Below are 12,289 nucleotides of genomic sequence, written 5' to 3'. Positions count from 1 at the left end.
AATCATGGGTGGAGATCCAGGGTCACACAGGCCAGCCGAATGCTGCTGCAGGGGCTTCTGGAATAATCGGGCCAACACGGGACGCCCTCGGGACCCCGTCTGTGACAGACGCTCGCGATGTGCTAGCACCAAGAGGGAGGCGCCGTCTCGTTGCCCCACTACCTTTTCTGCACAGCTATTTAACTCTTCACTCAGAGCTGCTTTCTCTTCCAGTAGTTGCTCGTTGTAGCTTAGCACACTAGAAAGTCTCTGCTGGAAGTCCGAGAGATCGGGGCATCTGGGCAGCTGCAAGAGACAAACACACGCCCTCCCATCACCTCCATGGCTGCGTTGCTTGGCTCAGCATCTCTCTCTGTCGACACTTCAGACGAGGTGCAAACTAGAATCCGCTTTGATAAAAGGTTCCCTTAGGCTTCCCTGCACTCCTCGGCTGTCTGCCGAACTGTGTGCTCGGACTCACCCAGCGGGACGCTGTGAAATAACGATCCCAGCTTTCCATCGCACCTTCAGGGTAAAATCACATACTGCCACGCCGTCATCCACTTAAGCTGCACACATGCAGTGTATGACAGGTTCTTCAGGTTTTAAGTACAAAAATATTTACTTGATAATCCTCAAGCCTGTAAAATTGGCATGCGCCCTTAGAGGGCGTGCGCACAGCGGCCAGTTTGGAGATAAAGCCATCCGATTTTTCTGCTCGTTCCAGGTGCCCTTCCTCGTGGAAGATGCCGAGTGGCCCTGGCAGCAGTGCACTGCTGGTGTGGACTCGGCGGCCCCCCGTCTCCATTTGCTGTCATCAAGGCTGACGTGTCCCTTCCCAGCACCGCTGCTGGGTCGTTCTTGGCCGTGGGGGCCGCCCTGTACACGGTAGGATGTTTCACAGCGTCTCTCACTTGACCCACCAGATGCCAGTGACGTCAGCCCCCAAGGTGTAAAAGCCAAAAATGTCCCCAGGGACCGCGAAGTGTGCGGGGTGGGCGAGCCTCTGTCACTCCCACCTTGTGGAGAGGCACGGCTTGCTTCCTTGCCCCCTAGCCCTTCCCCACAGTTACACGGTACTACCTCGCCTCCGTCTCACTTGATTTTCACACGTTCCATCTTTATTATGATTTTACGGCCACTTTTCTATTTACTACCTGAAATTCTTTTACACTGAGCTTTAGGAATGACATAACAAAATAGACTCTGAGGGTTTCCACTGGCAAGAAAACACAGCATAGCTTCCAGCTCTGAGCAAGCCCAAGGGCTCAGGGAAATGCGCTGGACTAAGAGAGAGCCTTCTCCCTTACCCACGACCTGGCTGCTCAGCCCCCAGACTCCCACGAAAGCCAGGCAGCGCTGTGGGTGTCTCCACGCTGGCGTGTGGCTTCTGCTGCTGTGATCCGCGTTTCTGTTTGGTGCAACACAAATGCACACAAACATCCTTTGGGAACTACGAATCCCGGCATCACAGAGTGGCACAGGCTGTCTGGGTGGTCTAGGCTGTGGGACAGCGGTGACAGGTGACTCAACTGCTCCAGAGCTTTCTGCTGCTGATGTAACAGCCCCCTCCCCGGGGCTGAGGGGCTCACTGGTTTTCCATCCCACTCCTTGCGCCAGCGCCACTGTAAAAATGTGCCATCCCAGAGTGCTGCACGAGGCCCTCCTCCTGGTGTTCTTCCTCCCAACTCTGCTCCTTTCCTTCTGTCTCCTAGCTTAGTACACGTTTCCCAGGCTACAGATTTGGGACACTTTGTTACCATCTTAGAGCCTGAACAGCAGACAGACTTTCAAAAGGTAAAGGGGGAAAAAAAACTCCAGATGCCTGGGTTACTTGGGATGAATTTGCTAACAAGATCCTGGGAATACTTAAGACAGCAGAGAAAGGCTCTGGGGGTTGTAACTTCGGACAAGTTTATACAGAACTGACAGCTTCTCCACTGATGGCACAACACGTACACCTGAAGTATTTGACTTGTAAAGGTTCTCACAGGGCGCTAGGTAGGAAGCTGGGTAACAGCGGGCATTATGAAACAAAACAGCTGTGAGTCTGAGAATCCCAGTAGGAGAGCCAGACTTCCCAGTGTTCATTAGAGAAGGACACAAACAGGACAGCAGGTGCTACAGATCCGGTGCAGATTCAGTGTGTGTGTGTTCAGGGAAGGAGACCTCTGTGCTTATAGGCTGAACAGACACAAGGAGGAGGATTTTAAATCCAAGGGTATCATCATATTAATCCAATCTAATCTAAATGCATCAATACAACAGAACTGAATTCTCCGCAAGTTAGGACTGTTCCAATTGAAAGATCCTTGCCTATATTGAATCAATGAAGAATAAAATACGACAATGCTTAGGACCTAATTTTTAAGGTACATCGTCTCTGAACTTAAAATTAAGCTTCTGTTTGAAACAGGCTTTGGAAAGCCTAGTCCATAAGAGAGGCTGCCTCCCTGGCAACGCTCTAGAATTTAGTCCTTTGCCCAAGATCAAGTCCATACTTGCTACGAGGAGAAGGCAGCCCAGCCTCATCTGTGTCATACCACCGCGAACAGGGCTGTGGGTCATGGGAGGCAGGAGGTCACACTCCTTCAGACAAACGGGGTGCTTTAGCACCTGGCTGGGAGAAAGCAGCAGAGCAAGTTTCTCCAATCATAAAGGTCGGGATCCGTGTCTAGGAGTAGTTTTAGTTAGAACTCAGACACACCTAAGTAGCACAGCACACGCAGGATGAGTCCACGCAGCCCTTACAAATAGACTCACACTCAACTCTACTCAGCAACAAGCCAGTGGACAGGACTCAAAGCCAAGGGCACCTGGGTGCTAGAAGCCCCAGACCGTCAGTTCCACATCGTTCTAGAGCCACCGTGCCATGGGGCAGCACGTGACCTCACCTGTTTCATTTTTTCCAGTTCCTCTTTGAGAAGGAGATTCTCCTGCTCCATAATATGGGTCTGCAGTTTAACTTCAGAAAGCTCGGCTTCCAGAGAAGACACCAAAGTGGAGGACTGAGAGGGCAAGAAAATCCAATAGTACATCGTCACTTAGGCTGCGGGCAATTTACTACGCGCGTAACAGACGACACGACAGAAATAACAGTGCAAAATCAACAACACGTTTTATGACCAGTTCTCATACGCAGTGGAGCCAATCAAAGCTATTTTAAAAAAGACTTTCCACTTAAAAGGCACGAGTATGATTTCTCAGTTTTTATACGGTTTTCCACTATACTGTTACCACCCTTCTCTTAGGGTAGCTATTTTGAGATTAAGCAAATCCTGTTTCTCCTCAAAATTCTGCTTACTTATTTTAGTATCTATCAATGGAGTTTTAAAAATAATTTTTAAAAATGTTCATTTGAAAGATAGAGGTCTTCCACCCACTGGTTCACTCTCCCCAATGTCTCCAACAGCCAGGGCTGGACCAGCTGAAGCCAGAGGCCCCAAACTCAATCTGGGTCTTCCGCATACGTGGCAGGGGCCCAAGTACTTGACTCATGACCTTCTGCCTCCCAGGATGCATGTTAGCAGGAAGCTGGAATCCAGAATGGAGTCAGGACTTAAATCCAGGCATTAGGCTACAGGATTGTGGGCATCTCAACCGCTCTGTCCAACACGTGCCCCTGCAATTTGTTTTACTTAACACCGTGTCCTAGAAATTGGTTCATATAAATCAAAATCTCTCCTTGTTCTTAATCTCTGCACAGTAACTCCTCATGGTGTACATGTACCTGCTACATTTACTCCACTGCTCCTTGTATGGGCACATTTTGCAATTACAAACAACACTGCTATCAGGAGCCCTGTGCACAGGGATTTTCGTATCGTTGCAGGTGTGCCTTTAGGGATATTCCTAGAAGTACGACTGCGGGGCCTTTGTAGGGAGCTATGTCATTATGTTAGGCACTGCCAAATATACCTTGGCAAAGACAGCATCAGCGGACATCCCCGCCAGCCAGGTATCAAAGTGTCTGTTTTCCCGCAGCGTTGCCATAAAATAGACTATCCTACTTTTAAATCGTTGCTGGCTTCACAGGTGAGAAATTATTTATTAGCACGGTTTTACTTTGCATCTCTCTGATTATGAGTGATTTTTCAACATTTTTTCGCAGGCCTGAAGGCCATTTTGATCTTTTTTAATAAACTGCTTGTTCATGTGTGTCTCCCCTTTATGCCTGCAGATTTTCTCCTGTGACTCCATTTTGCAGAGTTCTGTACTAGCCCTTCCCTAGTTCCATGTGTTGTAAATAGTCGCTCCTAGTCAGTTGTCCTGTGACACTTTTTATGGTATTTATTGCCAGGTCAGATTTTTTTTTATAATCTATTTCCTTTATTGCCTCTGACTTTTGGGTCATAATTATAGTCCTTTGTTCACCAGAGTGAAAGACAAATACAGCCATGTTTTTTTCTAGTACTTGTCTAGTTTCACTTTTTATATTTATACTCCTAATCCAATTGGAGTTTATCCTTGCACACGGCATGAAATGTGAACCTAATTTTATCTAATTTCCAAATGCCTGCCCAGTTACCCAGGCACCAGCGACTTGAGGAGTCACCTTTGCTAAATACTAAGTTTCCATTTGTATTTGGGTTGAATTCTACACTTTCTATTTCCCTTACCAATTTGTCTATTCATTTGCCATGCTGTCTTGATTACTAAGGCTTTGTGAACACATAGTTTAACACAAATATTTCTCCTATTTCTTGATATTTCCTCCAAAAAAATCTGTAGGGGAGCTGATGCCGTACCTGCACTTTACAGCGTTCCAGTTCTTCTCTGAGAGTGGAGTTTTCTTGCTCCCAGTCCTTGAATATACCGTCTGCTGGCTCCTTTTCCTTTTGGCATAGGATTTCTGCCAGACGTTGATTAAGTTCTTGCATTTCGTCCTGATTTTGAGAGTTCTTTTGGCTAAGTTCTGTATTTTCCAAATCCAACTGTTGGTTTTTGGTTTTTAACTCTGAAATCTAATTAAAATCCAGATAAGTTTTAAAAACTTTTTACTCTACTTCTGCTGAAAAACAGATTTAGAGAGTAATTGTTCTCTCTCTTCATAAACTTTTAAAATTAGAGAAATAAATAAAGGAAATAAAATGTGCTCATTATTACCATTTAATCAGTTGAAACGTGAATGAACAAGTGAGATACAGGCTAATCTCCCTCCACAGGGACCCATTCTGCATAGCTAGGAGCAAATCCCTCCACATCACTCCCCATGCAGACACAAAAGCTAGAGACAAAGATTCTTTACTTCTTTTTAGTTTAAAGAAAAAAAAAAAAGGATCATTTCATGTTTTGACAGCCTGCTTTTTCACTTACACTATCTCAAACTTATCTTCCAAGTCAGTGCATGCAAAAACTGCCACACACTGTATTTTTTAGTGACTACGAGATAGTCTCCATAATGAGACATCCCACAATGCATCACTCCATTCCAACACTGACAGAGCTACAGTTTTATCACTTCCTTTAATTGCAAGGAAACAAAATGATCTTTCAGAAAATCTGTTTAAATATGGTAGCATTTTTTATTTAGGATTACTATTTATTAGAAGTAGGGTTGCTGAGTTAGAAGATAAATATATGTATGCATATGGAAACTTTGCAAAGTTCATGGAAAATGGGAGCAAAGGATAAGTTTACTTTGGTGTAAAAATTTTAAAAAGATTTATGTATTTATTGGAAAGGCAGAGTTAGAGAGAGAGAGAGAGAGAGAGAGAGATCTTCCATTCTCTGGTTCACTCCCCAAATGGCCACAACACCCAGGGCGTGCTAGCAGGGAGCTGGCTTGGAAGTGGAGCAGCTGGGGCCAGTGTTGCAGCACAGCCTATGATGCTGGCATCCCATATATATGGGTGCTGGTTTGTGTCCTGGCTACTCCACTTTTTATCCAGGTCCCTGCTACGGATACTGGGAAAGCAGCAGCCGATGGCCCAACTGCTTAGGCCCCTGCCACAGGGATGAAGCTCCTGGCTTGTGGCTTTGATCTTGATCAGCCCTGGCCATTGTGGCCACTTGGGGAGTAGACTAGCGGATAGAAGAGACCTCTCTCCCTCTCTTTCTCTGTCTCTCCTTCTCTCTAACTCTTTCAAATAAATTGATCTTTGGGGGAAAAAAAAAAGCTGGGATTGGAACAAGTGTCCATATGGGATGCCTGTATTACAGGCAGCAGCTCAAGCTGCCAAGCCACAATGCCAGCCCCACAAAAATTTTTTCAAAAGACTCGAAGAGTTTTTTCATAATAAGCATTTTCCATGAACTTATTTTTTTTTAAAAAAATGTATATATTTGATAGCCTGAAAGAGAGTGAAGGAGGGGAGAAAGGAGAGCGAGAGAGAAAATGCTCCTATCTGATGGTTCACTCTCCAAATGCCAGCAGTGGCTGGGGTTGGGCAGAGGCCAAAGCAGGGAGGCAGGAACTCAGCACATGTCTTCCTCACGGATGCCAAGAACCCATTACTGCCCTCCGGGGCTTCATTAGCAGGAAGCTGGAGTCAGGAGCCAGAGCCGGCAATCAGACCCAGGTACTCCATTGTGGGACACAGGCATCTTACCCAATTAGCCTCAACACCCGTCCCAGCCACAGATTCTCTGAAGGCCTCTCACATGCATGGGTTTCAAAACCTTGTGACCAAAATAAACTTCTCTTTTAATTCCATTTTCTATGAAAATTTTGTTATTTTACTTAGATGTTCATTAACTAACAATAAGATTTCTTCCATGTAGAATAATGGGAGATTGAATTTTGTAACTACAGTACTTCAAGTGGATTTAGGTATCTATTACTGTCATATATAGCTTTCAAAAAAAGTGGCATTATGGATTTTTAATGATTTGCATAAACAAATCATGCTGCTGGTTGGGAGAGCAATATCTTTCTTGCCTTTTTAATTTTGATTTTCAAATAATACAGAAAAGTACACAGAGCTCAGTGAGCACATGGAGATTTAACAATTTTTATCATTTTGCCCTATTTTCTTCCCCTGTAAATATTATTATACTCATACACACATACTATTGTCCTTGAAAGCAGGAATATTAACATCATATAACATGAGATTCACGGCAAATTATCATGAAGTGGGGGAAGGAAGGGTATATTATTATGTAAGCAGTACAGTTCATTGAAGACAATATTTATAAATATACCAAATAATATAGCATCCACACATTTTTATATGATATATTAAATTCCACATGAGAGAAAACACGCCAAGTTTTTTTTTCTGTGTCTGGCTTATTTCATGTAGTATAATGATCACTAGTTCCATCCATTTTGCTGCAAATGTCAGGATTCTGTCCCTATTTATGGCTGAGTAATATTCCCTTATGTATATATACCATGTTTTCTTCATCCAGTCTTCAACTGTTGGACAAGCTAGGTTGATTCCCTACCTTTGCTGTTGTCAGACTGTAATCAATATTTCACACACTTTTTGAAGTACCCACATATGTTACTCTTTTAACAGATCTCCCAACAATGTCTTCCCCACCGTGGCACCGCTTACAATTTTACCTACAATGCACGAGGACACTGATGTCCTCATCCACTTTTTAATACTAGATGGTAGCAGTCTTTGATTTTTGCTCTATCAGTTGGTGGAAACTCATTTAATTTACATTCCCTAATAACTAATGAGACTACTCACCTGTTTACATGTTATTTTCTTTTTTTCCTGTGACTTAGCCATTCATATATATATATATATATTTTTTTTTTTTTTTGGACAGGCAGAGTGGACAGTGAGAGAGAGAGACAGAGAGAAAGGTCTTCCTTTACTGTTGGTTCACCCCCAATGGCCGCCGCGGCCGGCACACCGTGCTGATCTGAAGGCAGGAGCCAGGTGCTTCTCCTGGTCTCCCATGGGGTGCAGGGCCCAAGCACTTGGGCCATCCTCCACTGCACTCCCGGGCCACAGCAGAGAGCTGGCCTGGAAGGGGGCAACCGGGACAGAATCCGGTGCCCTGACTGGGACTAGAACCTGGTATGCCTGCAGCGCAGGCAGAGGATTAGCCTAGTGAGCCGCGGCGCTGGCCAGCCATTCATATTGACTGCCTGTTTTTCAGCTGGGTTTCACGAAAGTGCAAAATATATTCCGGATCTATTTTAAGTGCTGGGAATGCACTTTTCTTAGCAAATCCTTAGGCTTTGATTGTTTCGGATGAGCTCTTAAATGGCCTTCCCTTTCTCAGCTAGAGACGGACTGTTGCCCACCCCAGCGACCCGCGTGACTCATGATTCTGAGAGAAGGTGTGCTGAGTAACTGGCATGAAAATCCGTCCTGAGCTTTGGACTTGCAGTTATGGTGCCGAAATGAAGGCACATTAATTGAAAATACACAAAGGGCAGAGGTGGTATGTTATGAGTGTGGTTTTAGGGGTGTCACCTCCTATCCTCATTGATTATAAAACTTGTGTTACACACTTAGCATCTAGAAATAATATACATGTCATCTCACAAAACACAGGAACCTACTTTAGAGTTGGAATTAAGTGAGTGTCCATTTGCAAACTAAGAATGTAGGTATATGTTCTGCCAGTAGCACATGCTATAAATTTTTACATTTCAAATAAATTTCAGAATGAAGAAATACTGGGAAATATTAAGCATTTCCTTACTTGCTTCTTTAAATTTTCAACCATCTTCTGAATTGCAGCTTTTTCCTGTTTCACAGTTTCTAGCTTTTGCCTAAAGAAACAATAAAAATGTAATTTAAGAGTTAAGCTCTAAAAGTTGAAGTAAAATAATTTTTAGTCCTTGTAAAAATGTCCTAAGGAAATTTAAATAGACCATGCCTTACCACATTTCTTCCTGAGATGCATTTAATTTCCCTAACTTCAGGTTAGAAATGCTATCTTCTTCACTTAAAGTAGTAATTTCGTTTCTCAAAATAGAATTTTCCTCTTGAAGGTTTTCAGATTCATATCTGAAGTAGAGAGATTAAAAAAAATGTTTTAACAAGGCAGTCATCTGTCATCTTTGGAAAATATTTTCTAGTGACTTCCAGTAAGACCAGGATTCCATGCCAGTTAGAAAGGGAAGCCGAAGTTCGTAGTCTCTTAGTACTTGGAAATCAAGTTATGACACACTGTGGGACGTAAGAGCGAGACTGAGCGTCCACTCTGGCTGCTGCTTTTCTCACTGGTAGCCACTGAGCAAAGGACTTGGTGTTGAGCAATGACCTTCATTCGCTCAGTCTCAAGTCCTCTCTGCTCGGAACGGACATCACTCGGCGTACCTTCTGCCGTGGTCACTTTCAGGTACCCACAGCCACACTCGGGTTTACTCTGTGGCTTTCCTCCTCTCTCTCCATTCTGATCGTCAGAGCTAAAAATGGTCTGAGGGGTGAGGAGGAAAAACTCCATTCAGAATAAATGACTTTGTTTCCTGTCATTAAGATACTTTAGACATGATGTAATATTTTCTAAGGCTTTTTTTTTTTCTTTTGGAAAAACCCAATTTGTGGGAAGGCTCATGCCACCCTATTTTATAAAGTTCAAATGAGCAGTGCTTTGAATTAGTTCCACTTCTGTCTTGCCTTTTCAAGCAGATTTATTGCAAACTGGTAGCTCCTGGATCAAATGATATGTTCTCAGAGCAATGTTCAGTGCGTACTCAGAGTGACGGAAGTGCAAAGCTGCAAGCCACAAGACATTTTTCCTGTATTAGTAAAAGGACAGAGTTCTTGTCGACCAAGTGGGTTAATGCACACAGAGGCATCTGCGCTCATACGTCGTGTTTTAACGTTTAGCAAAGACAGACAAAAGCGCCTATCCATTCCGAGGCTAGAACAGGGTTAAAGACACACACACGGGGGGGCCGCCCGGGGTTAAGCAGCGAACTCTTGCCGGGGGCTGTGGGGACTTGTAACGGCAGTTACTCGGCACACAGAGCAAGGGAAGGCCTCCTAGGCGAGGTCGCTCTACTCGTTAGTAGGACACGGAAGCGGGAGGACATCTACCGCGCTGCTGTCTTCCGGAGGCCTAGCGGGTTAGTTTCTCTAGGGACAGCGCGCAGCGCCTGCAGCCGCCGGGAGGCGCCCAGCTGCGTACGTTACCTCAGGAGTTCAACTTTGTGCTGCATCTCAGTGCACGCCGCGTGCAGCTCGTGCATCACGGCCTTCAGCTCCTCCTGCTCCTCCTCCTGCTCGCCCGCACAAGGCCCGTCTTTTTGCTTGACCAGAGTGGCCACTCGCTCCCTCAACCTTCTCGTCAGCTCCTGCAGCTTCTTCTTCTCCAGGGCCAACTCCGCTATGGTGGCCTGGCGCCGCAAGCGCTCCTCTTGCAAGCTCAGGCGAGCGGTGTTTTCCTCCGGCGGGGCCGGACCCTGTGCTCTGGGCTGTTCTGGACGCACCTGAGCGTTGACTCTGGGGCCTCGGCCAAGGTCATGTGTTCTGACTCTTCCCAAGAGCTGTGCTGTCTCCTGCTCAGGGAACTGCCTGGCTGGTTCACAGTCTTCCGTACCCTGGCAGACGCCTGTGACCTTGGGCACGCGCTCTGCCAGGGCCTCTTCCTCAGGGGCCGCTCCCAAGTTGTCCCCACAGGTGTCCCAGCAGGAGAAGCAGTCGCAGACGGCTCTTTCCTGCAGCGTCTCAATCTCCCCCTGCAGCCTCGCGACCAGCACATTCAGCTCCTCGTTTTCTGCTCTCACCTCGTCGTAGCTCCTGTCCAGGCTCAGCCCCGTCTCGGTCACCTCGCCCGCCCTGCCGAGCTCCTCCTGCAGCCGGAACAGCTCGGCGCTGAGCGCCTGGTTGCCCTCCAGAGCCTCCTCGTAGCGCGTCTCCAGGGCGCGCAGCTCCTCCCGCAGGCAGTCGTTCTCGCGGCTGGCGTCCTCGTACAGCGCCTTGTACCTGGGCGGAGCCTCGGGGAGCCTCTCGAGCATCCTCAGCTTCTTTCTCAGCACCGAGACATGGCAGAGGAGGTGCTGCTTCTTCTCGGAGGCGCGATCGCAATCTGCGCGCAGCACCGCCAGCTGCTCCCGGAGCTCCCCGATGCGCACCTTCAGCTCCCAGGATTCCGTCCTGGTCCCTTCACTGTTTTCCAGCTCAGAAAAACTCTCCAGGGACGTTTCCGACTCCCCGACTTGGATCTCCTGCCTCTGGACAGAGCTCGTCCCAGAGCTTTCCTGGTCCCGGGCCCTGTCACCTGGTGAGTCACCGGGGAGGCGCCGCGTGGTTACACGGTCTCCTCGCTGCATCTGGTTTTGGGGTGCCAGTGACTCCGCTTGGTCCACACAGTCTCCAAAAAACTCAGTGGCTGCCTCATCTAAGCAAGAAGACGCTACTGACCCTGGCTCTAAGGTTTTCAGCCTCTGCTGCAACCTCGAAATTTCTGTCGCCATCTTCACGTTTTCCTTCACGGCTCGCTCGTGAGCTCTCTGCAGGCTCAGGAGGACATCTCCGTTTTCCTCCAGCAGCTGCTGGCCCTGCTGGAGCAGGGACGTGGTTCCGCTTCCTTCCTCCGCCAGGCAGCCGCCCGGCGGCCCGGAGAGAGACGGTGCCGCCTGCTGCAGGTCCCCGATCTGCTTCTGGAGCCTGGAGATTTCCGCGCTCATCTCAGCCTTGTCGCGATCGGCCTGCTCGCAGGTCACTCTGTGCACGCTCTCCAGAGCCAGCAGCTTGGACATCAAGTCCTGCCTCTCGCACGCAGGCCCCCTTTCCAGCTTTTCCGGGCGCTGGCTGCCCAGCGGCTCGGCGGCCCCTGCCTGGCGCGGCACCTGCTCGCCACCCCTCACTTCTCTGCAGGGATCCCTCTCCAGCTCCAGGATCTGGTGGCGCTGGCGCTCGGACACCTTCCTGAGCTCATCCAGGTCCCGGAGGAGCCGCTCTCTCTCGACAGCCACGCTATCCAGATGTTCCTTGTAGGTTTTCTCTAGCATCTCCCTCTCCTGGGTCAGGGCCAGAGAAGTGGCTTTCTCTCGCTGCAGAGTCTCCTGCAGCCGCTCGCGGGCTTCTGCGCACTCCTGCGAGAGCTCGTCCTTCTCAAACTGCCACTGGGACCTCTCCTCCCGCTGCTGAGCCAGGAGGTCTTGCAGCTCCTGGCGGTAGCGGCCCTCCAGGCTCTGCAAGGCGTCTTCACAACTCTGCGTGACTTCCTGGCGCTCGGCCTGAAACCGGGCTTCTAGCTCAGACGTTCTTCTAGTACACTCTGTTTCCAATTTTTCCCTAAATGTGGTCAACATACAGCATTACTGGTGCTGCCACCAATGCCAGAGGCAAACAAAAAACATTTTTTCCTGTGCATACCGGGGGTTCCCAAGCAAGGAATGCTTCCAAAAACGGTCTGCACTTACTCCTCTGTGACTCGCGTGTAC

The 12,289-nt window shown here is 47.7% G+C and overlaps 1 protein-coding gene across 6 annotated transcripts in view; it reads right to left on the bottom strand.

Annotated features, from left to right (window-relative positions):
• Positions 1 to 12,289, bottom strand: part of NIN (ninein) — a 112,607-nt gene that overhangs the window by 24,234 nt on the left and 76,084 nt on the right. For 5 of the 6 annotated variants that reach the window (XR_011380728.1, XR_011380729.1, XM_002718237.5 and 2 more), the window contains exons 17-22: positions 10,035 to 12,140; positions 8,778 to 8,903; positions 8,596 to 8,665; positions 4,728 to 4,943; positions 2,874 to 2,987; positions 163 to 285 (exon numbers count right to left, since the gene is read on the bottom strand). Coding sequence is in view for 4 of the 6 variants with exons in the window: in XM_002718237.5 (XP_002718283.5) it covers positions 163 to 285; positions 2,874 to 2,987; positions 4,728 to 4,943; positions 8,596 to 8,665; positions 8,778 to 8,903; positions 10,035 to 12,140 (2,755 nt within the window). In the remaining 2 variants the exon portion in view is untranslated. The remainder of the gene's footprint in view (positions 1 to 162; positions 286 to 2,873; positions 2,988 to 4,727; positions 4,944 to 8,595; positions 8,666 to 8,777; positions 8,904 to 10,034; positions 12,141 to 12,289) is intronic. The other variant, XM_051822831.2, reaches the window with a different exon arrangement.

This window comes from Oryctolagus cuniculus, chromosome 12 (assembly GCF_964237555.1).
Source record: "Oryctolagus cuniculus chromosome 12, mOryCun1.1, whole genome shotgun sequence".
NCBI classification, from domain to species: domain Eukaryota; kingdom Metazoa; phylum Chordata; class Mammalia; order Lagomorpha; family Leporidae; genus Oryctolagus; species Oryctolagus cuniculus.
Note: the sequence above shows the minus strand (reverse complement) of the source record. Positions and strands in the feature narration are given on the sequence as shown.